The sequence below is a fragment of the Myxine glutinosa genome, chromosome 2 (genome assembly GCF_964187855.1).
Source record: "Myxine glutinosa chromosome 2, kmMyxGlut1.1, whole genome shotgun sequence".
Lineage (NCBI taxonomy): Eukaryota > Metazoa > Chordata > Myxini > Myxiniformes > Myxinidae > Myxine > Myxine glutinosa.
The window spans coordinates 257,217,639-257,232,031 of NC_136262.1; the positions used below are offsets into that span (position 1 = coordinate 257,217,639).

The 14,393-nt window shown below is 47.2% G+C and overlaps 1 protein-coding gene across 3 annotated transcripts in view; it reads left to right on the plus strand.

Moving 5' to 3' along the window:
* The window catches only part of LOC137420627 (disintegrin and metalloproteinase domain-containing protein 9-like), a 159,521-nt gene that overhangs the window by 63,072 nt on the left and 82,056 nt on the right, over positions 1–14,393 (plus strand). For all 3 annotated transcript variants that reach the window (XM_068105842.2, XM_068105845.2, XM_078772477.1), the window contains 3 exons: positions 4,649–4,827; positions 8,439–8,517; positions 8,600–8,727. In XM_068105842.2, coding sequence (XP_067961943.2) covers positions 4,649–4,827; positions 8,439–8,517; positions 8,600–8,727 — 386 coding nt within the window. The remainder of the gene's footprint in view (positions 1–4,648; positions 4,828–8,438; positions 8,518–8,599; positions 8,728–14,393) is intronic.

Genomic DNA, 14,393 nt, shown 5'->3' on the forward strand with positions numbered 1-14,393 from the left:
CGACGGACGAGTGTCTCCGCTCAGCAGTGGTAAGAGTCCGTGAAAAGAAGCCACGGGACGCCCCCCTTGGGAGAGGGTCGCCGCGATGGCCTGATCCGAGGCGTCACTTTCGAGGACGAAAGAGCCGCTCTCGTCGATTGTCACCACGGCGGCTCGGGCGATGTCGGCCTTAAGGCCTTCAAAGGCCGCCAATGCGGCCGGACTCAGTGGGAAGGTGTCGCAGGCCACGAGGGGGCGAAGTTTCGCGGAGAAATTTTGCACCCATTTGGAGTAATGGGCGAATAGCCCGAGGTCGCGCTTCAGGGACGCCCGATCACAGGGAGGGGCCATGTCGAGCAAAGGTCGCAGATGCTCCTTATCCGGAGCGACAGAGCCATGGGTCACGGTGTACCCCAGAAGATCTATCGTGCGTAGGGAGTATTGGCACTTATCCTCGTTCATAGTTAAGTGATACCTCTGCGCGACCTCAAGGAAGCGCTTCAGATTAGCATCATGGTGCCCTTGGTCATATCCACAAACCGTAAGATTATCGAGGTAGACGAAAACATCGGTTAAGTGCTCCCGCGCAATGAGGTCATCCATGGCCCTCTGGAAACAAGAGACCCCGTTCGTTACCCCAAAAGGCAATCGCATAAATTGGTACAACCGCTGCCCCGACTCAAAAGCGGTATAGATACGATCCGCCCTAGAGATAGGGATCTGGTGGTACGCACTACGGAGATCGAGAGTGCTATAGACCGAATACTGGGACACCTGTTGCACCAGCGCGTCCATCCCCGGAAGGGGGTAGGCATCCAGCTGTGTAAAGCGGTTAATCGTTTGGGAATAGTCGATTACCATGCGTCTGCGGTGGGCCTCACTGCGCACCACCAAGACCTGGGCGCGCCACGGCGACCTGCTAGGTTCTATGATGCCGTCTTTCAAGAGCTGAGCCATTTCGTCCGCAATGAATTGCATGTCTGCGCGAGAGTAGCGCCGTGATTTCACCGCGACAGGGGTGCAGTCGGAGGTTAGATTGGGGAACAGCGAAAGTGGCTGGATGTCCATTTGCGCTAGGGCGCACACCGCAAGCGCGTCGTCCGCCCCCACAACAAGCGTGTCAGGCCCACCAAACTCCATTACCAGATGTCCATGCAGCTTAAGAAAATCGTGTCCTAACAGAATATCAGCACATAAAGCGGGTAAAACCATAAGGTGTACATCAGGAAAAACCCGTCCCTTTAGCACGAGTTTCAATCGGCATTCCCCCTTCGTGCTGAGTCGAAGCCCCTGGGAAGCCATGAAGATCCGTCTCGTAGACCTCCAGATCTGCCATCCATGCCTGAGCACAAGTCGCTGGTCGATAAAACTATCCGTAGACCCTGTATCCACCAAGGCCCGAACACAATGGCCTTCGACCATGAGGGGAATAAGGGCTTGAGCCAGGCCAGACGAGGCTGCTGGGAGTGGGACTGAACCCCCCGAATGGGTCGGACAAGCCTCGCAGGTGGATCCTATGCCAGCAGCAGTTTTGCGGTCGTGGCCGGAGTATGCGTTGTCCATGGGGAATCCATTAATGCCATCAGAGGGCTTTCCCAAGCATTCCGGTGTTTCGCGATTCAAAATCTGACAATTCTGATGGGAAAAGGCCTCCGTAGTATTTGAAAACGCCTTTTGACACTTTTGGCAGGAAAAGGCCTCCGTAGTATTCGAAATCGCCTTTTCCGGGGTGAGGGCCACCGTTAGCTCGTGGACGACACGAGGAGAACGTTCCGCCGGGGCTTGGCGAGGCTTCAAAGCCCCTGGCGTGGCCCGGAGTTTGGTCAAGGACACGTACTTCGTGCCCGATGGAGGATGAGACTATGGTGGCTGTCCGGTGACGCCCGCCAAGGACGTCTGAGCGCCCAGGGGCCCGCAGAGAGGGGCCCTCCCCTTCGAAGACGGGTAAGGCACCGGGTTTCGGGCTCGGCTCGCAGGCTCCGCAATGAGCCAATTCAAGGTCGCCGCGACCGCGACCGCGCGATTCAATGAGCCGCGAGCCGCGTGCCGTTTTCCTGCACACTTTCGCGTAATGTCCCTTTTGCGAGCACAAATGGCATATAGCGTCTCGTGCCGGACACACGGGCCGGGCATGGCGTGGCCCCCCACAGAAAAAGCATGCGGCCCCGCGTAAGGCCTTGGGTCTGGTCGTAGCGGCAGCCGTCAGGACTGGGTCTTCCTCCGGAGCATCCCGGAGTTCCGCGAGCAGGTCCGCGTCCTCGGCGGTAGCACTCTCCGGCCGGGCGTGTAGTGTAGTGCCCGCCAAGAGGCGCGTGCGATCATAGGTGTTCGATTGCATCCGCGCTTCGGTGTATACTTTCCCTTGCTCGAGTGCCGTAGCGAAGGTCAGGTCGGTCTTCTCTAAGAGCTTGAGCCTTAGTTCCTGGGAGGAGACCCCTGCAATGAAGGCATCTAAAAGAAGATCATCCTGAGCCTGCGCGGGCGTCCGTGGCTCCTTGATGCTGTCCAGCAAGAGCTGCCGGAGCTCCTGGGCATAGTGGTCCATCGCCTCGTTGGGTTGCTGATGTCGCGTTAGCAGCAAATATCGTGCATACACCGGGCTTTTTCCCTTTATGTACAGCCGTTTGAGCTCCATGATCGAGAGGTCATATGTCGCGAATTGAGCGATGGAATTGTACACCTTGTAGTCGATTTTTGAATGAAGCGTTGCTAGCTTCGCGGCAGCCGTCGGCGCAGTCTCAGGCTCCTCGAAATGATTCTCCAATGTTCTGAGCCAGTGCTTCAGTTGCAAGCCACCATCCGGGGCTTGCGGGTCGGCGCAGAATACGGCAACCGCCAGCGTCTTGTTGCCAGCCATGTCGGTAGATATAAATGGAATTAAGTGTTGTGGAAAACCAATCAGGTCCACACAACTTTAGTCCAACTTGTGGTTTAATTCCATTTAGATCATGACATCATCCTGTAATGCAGGAAATGCAATAAGTATACGATGTGGCATCACATGGGACCATTCATAACATTCAATGCAAGCAAGCTGGATATTCTATGCTGGCGTACCGTTAGCGAGTCTACCAGATGTAACGTGTCACAAGAGAAGTCTCGGAGCACCGTCCGCAGCAGCGGGACTTATAGTCACGCCCCTGGCGGTGTCAACGAGCAGCGAGCATCACCCCCGGGTTCAGTACGAATACGATTTCACTACAGTGTGCCAGGAGGAAACCTTTGCTGTCCAGAAAGAACATCAGGGCAAGACTAAAGTTTGCCAATGAACACCTAGGAAAAGACCAGCACTTCTGGAACAATGTGCTCTGGACAGATGAGTCAAAGGTAGAGCTATTTGGCCACAGTACCAGAAGACATGTTTGGTGAAAACCAAAGACAGCATTTGACCACAAGAACCTGATACCAACTGTAAAGCATGGTGGTGGAAATATTATGGTTTGGGGCAGCTTTGCTGCATCAGGGCCTGGGCAGCTCACCATCTTAGAATCCACTATGAATTCTTCATTGTACCAGAGGGTGCTTGAGGATAATGTGAGGCCATCTGTCGGAAAGTTGAAGCTCAACCGAAGGTGGACCTTGCAACATGACAATGACCCAAAACATACCAGTAAATCCACCAAGGAATGGCTGAAAAGAAAGAAATGGAGGGTTCTGGAATGGCCAAGTCAAAGCCCGGATCTAAATCCCATCGAGATGTTGTGGGGGGATTTGAAACGAGCTGTGCATGCAAGAAACCCCTCAAACATCGCACAGCTGAAAGAATTCTGCATGGAGGAGTGGGCAAACATTTCTCCCAGTCGATGTCAGAGACTGGTAGACAGTTATAAGAAACGCCTACTTGAGGTTGTTTCTGCCAAAGGGGGCAATACCACCTATTAGATCCAAGGGTGTACTTACTTTTTCCACATGCGAAATTTGCATCTATGTTTATTTAAATTACTAGGGCATGCCCGTACTATATATATATCTAAAATTATATCCCCCCCCTCTATTTACATGAAATGGTTTGGTCCAAAGCGAACGGCTTGCGAGTACGGTGACAATCCCCCCCCTCTATTTACATGAAATGGTTTGGTCCAAAGCGAACGGCTTGCGAGTACGGTGACAATCCCCCCCCTCTATTTACATGAAATGGTTTGGTCCAAAGCGAATGGCTTGCGAGTACGGTGACAATCCCCCCCCCTCTATTTACATGAAATGGTTTGGTCCAAAGCGAACGGCTTGCGGAGTTTGGTAAAGAAATCGCCATAGCTCGGTAACTACTTGTCCGATTAATATGAAACCTTGAAAAGGCACATCCTCAGGTCCCCAGCAATATACCTGGCAAGTTTCAAGTATATCGGACCCGTGGTTGTCGAGAAACAGCGGTCACAGACAAACATACAAACATACAAACATACAAACATACAAACATACACACAGAGATTACTGGAATTATAGATAGATACAATGGACTACAAAATGTAAATGTTTCATGATATTTGTTATATTATATCACCTTTATCTGTCAATATTGTTGAAATGAAGATCAAATAGCTGTATGTTGAAATATGTTGAAAAAGTCAAAACTTTACATGGGGTGTACTTACTTTGTCACGTGACTATATATGTAAATGAGCGAACCCATAATTGTGTTGACGTGAGAGAATTCCTGCATTTCCGCCAGCATTTCAAGCCCTTGAACATCCGAGTGATTCCTGTGGACGGTGTGATACTTTCGGCTGGTGAAGATGAGGTCGTGATCGGACAGCGGGAATCTGCCGGAGCTGTTCTGGGTCGCTTCGCTGCCTGGCGTCAGAACAACATTACCAAGCTCAAACGCAATGATGCTGCTCTGCTCATGACGTCAGTCTCGTTTACCTGTCCCCAACCCTGACGTTGATTTGTTCCCCACCCCTCTCTTTATGCTGTTCCGTTCGTGCTGTTATATTCTGATTCGTTCTACGTTCTAATTCCTTTATGAGCCTAGACGTTGTATACAAATAAGACCGATAGTCTAACAACGGTGTAGCTGGGCTTGGATTTTCTGTGGGGCGGATCTGCTGCCCCCTTGTCATGTGACCAAATACTCAGCTCTGATTGGAGGATGTTTGTGAGGGACAGACATACATACATACACCAGATGGACAGACAAACGCTGTTCCAGATGGCATTGCACTACTGGCTACACCATAAAAAATATGGCTGCCGAACGACGTGACCGATGACGTCATCAAAAAATTTTCTCAACCAATTATCGCTAGATCACGATCAGGAACTTTCATACTGATCGGATCCAGTGTTCTACTTGTCAATTTATGATGTCATAATGAAGGCACGTATGACATCATCATTAGCGCCGCCACCAAAGGTGGATGGAGGTTATGTTTTCAGCCCTGTCTGTCTGTCTGTCTGTCTGTTTGACCGTTTGTTTGTGAACAAAATATCTCAAAAGGTTGTGGACGGATTCAGACGAAATTTGGCAGAAATGTTGCGTATGCGACAAGAACGAAATTATGAGATTTTGGTGAAGATCCGGATTCGGATCCGGCTACTAGAATTTTTAAAGTGATTCTTCACCATTGGGAGATCGGGCCAAAAACGATACATAGCAGGATATCTCAAAAAGTTATGGATGGATTCGGACGAAACTTGGTGGAGAGGTTGTGTGTGTGACAAGGAAGAATCAATTCAATTTTGGTGAAGATCTGAATATGGATTCGGATATGAGAATTATTAAATTTTAAGTGATTCTTCACCATTGAGGGATTGGGCGAAAAGCGATATATAACATGATATTAAAAAAGTTATGGATGACTTATGACAAAATAGGTGGCTGAGTTGGTTTGGTGACAAGAACAAGCCGATTAGATTTTGGTTCAGGTCTGAATCCAGATCCGGCCTATCATTGGGATACAAAACAAACTGTTCAGCCTGGCGGAGGTACGCCGTTCTAGTTAACATATGTTATTCCCCACGGGGAGTACTTTACAATGAGCCACCTTTCATTTTTTCCCATGGAGCGGTTTTCGTCGATAGAGGTGCAAAGTTTTTCAGGTTTTCCAAGATGGCGCCCATACCACATGACCTATGACGTTATAATTATCATTTAAAAAATTCTACAGGAGGAGGAGCTCCTTTGGTGAAAATTTGTCAATCGGACCAACGGTTGCAGATAAAACGATTCGTAAAGGGAATAAACCCGCAAAACGCCAACGGAAGGGACAAACATACGGACAGACAAACGCTGTTCCAGGCAGCATTGGCTTACGGGCTTGTGCTGTAAAAAATAATCCTGCAGTTAGAGATAATAAATTTATCATCAACTGGTTAATGAAGACTATTTTCATGAAAAATTAAATATGACTTTTAATTTGTGTTTTTATTTTGACCGGTATGTCATTTTCAAATTTAAGGAACAACATTTGAACTACCCTTTGGAATTGTCAAATGCTGTGGGGACAATTGCCTTTGTCTCATGTGGTCCATGGAAAATAAAGAATTATGTGTAACAGGTAAGTAGTCGATTGGTAGCCATAACATATTTCTGCAGATATGAAGAGCTTACCATATAGGTCACATGATATCTGGAGCTATCATTTACAACTGCTGTGTACACCTGAAACATTGCAGTCAATGGAAACCTATAGGGGTGGGGGTGGGAGGGTTGGGGGGCTGAGAGGCAGGAGGGTGGTGTTTGCTCACTCAGAAATCTCTGTTTTATATCACTGGTGCACCCACTCCCCATGGAAGTGGCAGGAAGGGTTGTGTTATTACCCTCTGTGGGGTATATAGATTACAGTAGATCGATGCTCAGGTGTGTTCGTCAACACAATAAGCATGGATTGCCTCACTGATGTTGCAATTCCTCCAAATTTCTTTCAGTTTCGAGTTAAACAGCATTAGCGACTGTTTAAAAAGGTAATCATACGTGCTTGTGGTTTGTAATACTTTTTACTTCTGTTAGGCCCCCACAAAACGCCAAGATAAGCTGTTTATACATGTCAACACTGCATTTGTCCAAGAAGGAAAATCCCCTTGGGGAGGGAGGTTATTATTAGTATTAATATTGTTTTGTAATAACATTAATATTACGCTTGTGTAGCGGTTACCGCTGGATGCACACAATCGCCTTGCACCGGCCAGAACACGGCCAGACGCGCCTCTCCCGGGCATGCCCGGACTCACTGTTCCCGGGCACGCCCGAACCTCCCGGGCACGCCCGGTCTCGTCTTTCCCGGGCATGTCCGCTCTCGCCTTTCCAGGGCTCGCCCAGAGCGTCCGGGCATGCCCGCTCTCGCCTTTCCAGTGCTCGTCCAGAGCGCCCGGGCACGCCCAGCCTAGACTTGCCAGGCCGCAGCCAAACACGCCCGGGCAGGTCCAGACTCGCCTTTCCAAGGCTCGCCCTTGACACCCGGGCATGCCCGGTATAGCTTTTGCCGGGCAAACTTCCCGACATAAATGTGTATATATATTGCTGCCCGATAAACGGGCTTTTGTCAGAATACCTGAGCTGTTTTGTTTCAATAAAGCAACTCGGACGAATTCCGTCTTTGGTCACGTCACTTCTTTCGACTCGCGTTGGAGCGCCGCTCCTTCACTATTATCATAAGTGTTGTTTTTACTTTTGTTATTAAAAGCGGCCTTGGAAAAACGCCACAATAAGCTAAATTAATACGGATATACACCTCAACATGCAACCCTCTGGGTGGGGAAAACCCCCTTATGGAGGAGGTGCAGATGAAGTCGCTACAACCCCATCATGTGACCCTTAGTCTTCCTGTCAAGTTAGGTTGAGATTGGATAAGTAACGACCGAATGTATCGTGGTCAAACAAAAGCAGTGAGACAGACACCAAATTGTGTACTTCAGCATAATTTCCATGACTTTTTCCTCATAACAAATTTTACTATTTATGATTTTATGTTTTGAGTTTTACAGTGGAAGTAGCATTACCTGGGAGCATTATGGACCCCTTAAGGACTTTCCCTATCCTATCCAGCACCACCGTACGGGCTTTACCTGTCATCGACTTGTTTAAATACGTGTCAAACTCCTCACAATACCTAAAATGATATATGGGGTTATGTAGTTATAAAATGGGGGAAGTGTTGGTGGTAAGGAGGTTGGAGGAAGGTTGTGGTTAGTAATTTAGGAAAATGTTTGGGATGTTTTATAAGCTTCACTAACAACAGATAATTATTTGCCCCTGCGGTGCTAAATCGTGGGAATCAAGTTCCAAAGTGTAATTCATTCCCTGGGGCAGTGGAAAGCAAATGGGAGGATGGGATCCACCATTATAATTCACGTAAGGTTTATAGTCAGGGTGGCAGGATGCCTCGTTAAAAGTACCATGATCGCTGCGGAGGGAAGGTGGCCATCATTAGATGGTGCTACCGGCACCCAGAGTGCTCTGGGACATCAGATTTGATTGAGAGATCACAATGCCTGTCTTTCCTCACGTCTTGTTCACACAGAGAGAATGTCGGTTCAACCCTCGGCATGGCTTTTGTGAGCACGGTATGCTCAGACTCCCATTCTGGTGGAATCGCCGCGGTATGTTTACAAACATTTTGTTCATAAAAGTTTGTCCACAAACAAACATTTGGCTATATTCATTTCTCATCTTTTCACTCAGCTGAAATCAAACATCATGGTCAGTGCAGCCATAGCGTCCCATGAGCTTGGTCACGTGCTTGGTATCGGACACGATGGACGTGACTGTTCCTCTCCTTCGGGGCCATACATCATGTCTGCCACCATTGGGTATGTGCAGGCATGTCTGCAAAACGCATGCATTAGAATGTCAAATTAATTGCCCACTGACTAATTTGCAGTGGATATACACAGCAACAACAACAACAACAACAACAGGCATTTTAAGGCCATTTTCCCTCCTAGAGCGGGGGTTAGCCTTGCGGTCCCCATGACAATCTTCTCCATTTTGCCCTATTTTCTGCATCTCTCCTTGTTAACCCCCTTGCCTGCATTTCTTCTTCTACCACCTTTAGCCAAGTCTTTCAAGACAAGGGTGACTAGGATTTCACTGGAAGGTAGCGAGATAGGTAGCACCAAGGTCAAGGGGTATGAGAGCGGTAAAAAGGAGAATGAGGGTCGATAAACCAGGGGTATTTCACATACAGAGAGATGCTCACGGATCGAAGGGTCTTCCAGCAAGACGAGTGGAGATAAATGTAGCGGATAGGTTGTTGTTGTCGTTGTTATTGTATAGCCTTGGACGGTTCTCTTGAACAAGCCCGCAGCACGGAGACAGCGATCGATCTCGCAGGAACGACCCAGAGATCCTCCACATCCAGGATGGTGTAAAGAGAAAAAGAGAGAGAAAGAGAGAGAAAGAGAAAGAGAAAGAGAAAGAGAAAGAGAAAGAGAAAGAGAAAGAGAAAGAGAAAGAGAGTGAGAGAGAGAGAGAGAGAGAGAGAGAGAGAGGAAGAGGAAGAGGAAGAGGAAGAGAAAGAGAAAGAGAAAGAGAAAGAGAAAGAGAAAGAGAAAGAGAAAGAGAAAGAGAAAGAGAAAGAGAAAGAGAGAGACATTTGACATTTCGTTCCTCTTTATTACTGGGAAGTCAGTGTACATGATGAAAAGTCATATGACACATTTCATATAAATAAGGATGGGGGTTACATGAGGGCAAGGACTAGAATTTACAAATGAACTTGGAGGACACCATCAACCAAGCTGCAAAGGGATTCCTTCACGCACCATCGCTGTGAGAAGAGCGTACATTCAATGAATTCAAGCTCCAGATGTAAACGAGACGTAACTAGACCTTTGAAAATCATAAAAACATCAGATAAACGTGGTGCACGAATGGTTTGCATTTTGTGCTTTCTTGATAAATAAATAGCAAGTTTTGCCTCCGCAAACAGATAGTTGGCTAAAATACATTCTTCTTTACACCGGTAAGAAAAATTAAAGCCAAATATAAAAACACAATGTGTGAAAACCAAGCCTAGCCCTTCAATCACACGTGATAAAACTGAAAAAAGAGGAGCCAACCTCGTACATTCAATAAAAGCATGAAAAACAGTTTCAGGGACATCACAGAAGGGACACATTTCCGAGTTGTCAGGGCATATGCGGTGGTATAAAACGTTTGAAGATAAAATATAATGTGCCAGTCGCCATTGCAGGTCCCCAGTGTGTTTGACAATGGGTGCCCTATACATGGTGAGCCATTTGATTGTTGCGGCAGCGCCAATTTGGAGCAGAGGTCTCCAGTGTGTTTGAGGTTCTGTCGGTTTACAGGGAACAAGAATTCCAACACACATGGAATAAACAGAGGATTTCTCCATTGTATTAAAAGGAATAAGACCTTGGAAAGAGATTAAAAGTTTTGGAAAGGGGCATTGTGACAAAGAGGGGTTAGCTTCCACCAGTGGGTCCCATTTTAGCCCGGTTTGTTTAAAAAGGGGTAAAATCAGAGAGAAGATCCTCCCAATGACTCTGATAGAACGAACACCAGTAGCCACAGCAACGTCAGCTGCTGACTTCCATTTATGGAGAAAAGGGTCTCGAAAGTTTTTGACCTTAGTGCAATCAATATCAATAAATTTTTGCATAAAAGATCGGTCACTACAGACCCCTTTAAAAACTGGGTTTAAAAAGACTGGCTCATTTAAAAACATTGGGAGGGAATAATCACATGCATCACGCTGAAATTGAATCGCCTGCCATGCTTCCAGCATGCTCCTGTAGAATAGGGGGACCAAAGTTAAGTCAATGTTCTTGATGTTGATGAGAAAGAGTTGCTGGTCAAAACCAAGTTTCCCGGCTTGCCTAAGTAGGCAGTGAGCAAAAACTTTCCACGGGACATCCGTGTACAAGAGCCGGCGTAGTGAGAGGAGGCGAAAAGCCATCACCTTACTGTTGACATCGACCAACCCCTGTCCACCCTCAGCAACGGGCAGGCTTAGCACGCCTGACCGGAGCCAGTGTTTCCCCCCCCCCCCCCCCCAAAAAGTCAATGAAAACACTTGAGAGTTTTTTGAGAATAAAAGCTGGGGCTTGTAGTGCCTTAAGCTTATGCCACAGCATTGATGCCGCAAGATTGTTTATTATCAGGGTGCGACCCCGATAAGAGAGCTGATTCAGTAAACCTTTCCATTTTAGAAGCCGCTGCTCAGTTTTAGTTATAAGTGTTTCCCAGTTCTTCGAGACGAAGTCCGGAGTGCCAAGAGAGACCCCGAGATAGTGTATCCCGTCTCGTGCCCACACAAGCTGGCCGGGCAAGGTTGGAGGAGGGGCGTCACTTGGCGGACCCAAGTAGAGAGCATTGCTCTTGAGCCAGTTGATTTTTGCAGAGCTTGCTGAGCTAAACTCCTGGACACAATGAACCAAGGAAGAAACATCTTCATCAGAGCGAACAATTACGCACAGGTCATCTGCGTAGGCAATTGTCTTGACCGGGTTTACTGCTGGAAGGGGGGCGAAACCATGAAGGCGCGCACGCAATCGAATAAGCAGAAGCTCAACTGAAAGGGAGTACAAAAGACCAGACAAGGGGCACCCTTGGCGAATTCCTCTACAAACAGAGAATGGCTGGCATAAAATATTATTTACTTTTAACAAGCTAAAAGTATTATTATACAATAATTTAGTGTAAGAGATAAAAAAAATTCCCCGATACCAAAGCCACGTAAAACAGAAAAGAGATAAAAATGATCAATTGCATCAAAAGCTTTTTCCTGGTCGAGGAAAACCAAACCAACATTCCTTTGTTCAATGGTACAAATATCGATAATGTCGCGAACGATAAAAATACTATCATGTATAGTCCTTTTGGGAATGCAGTAGGATTGGTCGGGGTGTACAATCTCCCCAATCACCAGCTTGAGGCGGTTTGCAAGAGCTTTGGCAAATATTTTATAGTCAGTACAAAGTAACGAGATTGGACGCCAGTTTTTCAAGTTCTGAAGGTCTCCTTTCTTGGGAATGAGGGCAAGTACAGCCCTGCGACAACTGAGGGGTAGCGAGCCAGATCGCAAGCTGTCGTTTAAAAGACCAAGTAGTTCAGGACCCAAAAGGTTCCAGAAGGCCCGGTAGAGTTCCATTGGGATCCCTTCTAAGCCTGACGCCTTGCCAGTGGGTAAAGTTTGCAATGCGGAAAAAAGTTCTTCCGAAGTAACTTCCACATCCAACTGTTGGCGTGCCATTTCGGACAAGGTGGGCAAAGAGGTAACCAGAGAGTCAATCATTCCATGATCAATGTTCTTGGCACGGTACAAGTCAGAGAAATATTCCTTGGCGGAACCTCTGATACATTTTTGATCGTATGTCACTCTCCCTTCTTTTGTCCGAAGCGAGGTTAGTTGCTGGCTTCGTTTGGTTCGGGTTTCCAATCCAAAGAAGAACTTGGAAGAGGTATCGAGAAAACACAAATTTTCCATTCGGAGCCGGACCAAAGCTCCTCTCGCTCGCTTTACACACAATTCAGCAAGAACGGCCTTTTTCTTAGCCAACAAAAGGTTAGTCCGTTCAGCATTAGAAGCTGAGAGGTTAGATTGTAAAGTTAAAATCTCCTTGGTAAGCAGGGATTGAAGAGCAACATCATTCTTGGTATGAAAGGACCCGTACTGCTGGCAAAACATTTTTATCTGGACTTTTGCATTGTCCCACCACTGTCCGAGGAGAGGGAAGGAAGCTTTCCGCAGGAGTAAGGTCTCCCAGAAGATTTTAAAAGCATCAATAAAACATTTGTCTTCCAGAAGACTAACATTGAATGTCCAATAGACAGCACCACGATTACAAATCGGGGAGAAAGTGCGAAACACAACCATGTGGTGATCTGAGAAACCACTCGGGACAATAGCAGTATGGGTCACAATATTTAAAAAATCACTATTAATATAAAACCGGTCTAACCTTGCGAGGGACAGACGGCCATTTAAACACCGACACCACGTATACTGGCGTGTGGATGGATTTCGAGTTCTCCAGATGTCAACAAGGGAGAAGGTTGTCAAAGTCCGAGTCAGAGGCACAATACTTGCTGGATGAGGCTCATTCCCATTGCAATCAATGGTAGAGTCCATCGTACAGTTAAAATCCCCTCCTAAACAAACAAATCCATTAAAATCAAAATGTGCAAGAGAGGTTTTTCTAACTGTGTGTAAAAAGCAATTCTATCCGTGCTGTCACTGGGTGTATAGACGTTCACTATCGTGTGTTTAAAACCATTAAGGGTGAAAGTGAGAGAGATTAAGTACCCTTTAATTATTTCATTAAAATCAACAATGAGATTACAGAGAGAAGGATGCAAATAGATGGCTACCCCAGCCCGAGGACACTCTAAGCTACTGAAGAACCACCTTCCTTTCATTATTCTTTCCCATTCACTCATACAGGAGGAACTACATCTGGTTTCTTGCAAGAGTAAGATATCGATGTGGTTCTGCAAAACAAGCTCCTTAACTTCAGCTTTTCGTAAATACGAGCGTCCTCCGTTTATGTTTAAAGTGGCTATAGAAAAAGCCATAGTGTGGAATTTGGGGAAAGGTATCAGTCAATTGGGTCATGATATGCCTGCAGGTGCTTCCTTGCTTTCAGAACCCATTTCCTGAGACGAAACATTTGTGGTTCAGTCAAACCAAACTGCTCGGACTGAAGGAGCAGTCGCTTTGCGGAGATGATAAAACTGTGCAGATCAGGGAAGGATTCCTGAATTTTAACATTTCTCTTACGGAAGGTGTGATGTAAAAACTTTAGGATCTCCTGGGGGGGCACAGTCGGACCACTCTCCGGTTCCTGGGATAAGCCTGGATCATTCCAGACCTCGGTGCTACCACCAGAGGCAAGCGACGACGTGCCATCAGAGTCGTAGTTTAATTGGGGATCTACATTAGTATCGTGCTCCCCCGGTGGAGCAGGTATTTCCATTTCTGCCGGGAGGGGAAAAACTATTTCCGAAACAGAACACACACTCTCTGCTTCCATCATGTATGGGGTTGTCTGTGGCGCAGACATCTCAGACACTTCACCCTTAGCAGGGAGAGGGACCAAAACAGGTTCATTGCTGACGTCCATGGTTGTAGTATCGGCAACCACAGGGGTAGTCACAGCTACCTCTTGGAACACGACGCTACCTCCTTGTACCTCTTGGGGCACAACACTACCTCCTTGTACCTCTTGGGGCACAACACTACCTCCTTGTACCTCTTGGGGCACAACATCACCTCCTTGTACCTCTTTAGGCATGACACTACCTCCTTGTACCTCTTGGGGCACAACATCACCTCCTTGTGCCTCTTGGGGCACGACACCACCTTCTTGTTCGTGCTCGTGTTTGTCTTGTTCGTTATCAGGAGCGTTATTATTATCCTCCGTAGCTAACACGGCAAATCTGTTTTCCGTTTCCACGGCAGAAAACGGGGCAGCTGCTTCCAAATGGGAGCCATTTCGTTTGCCCGACGCCG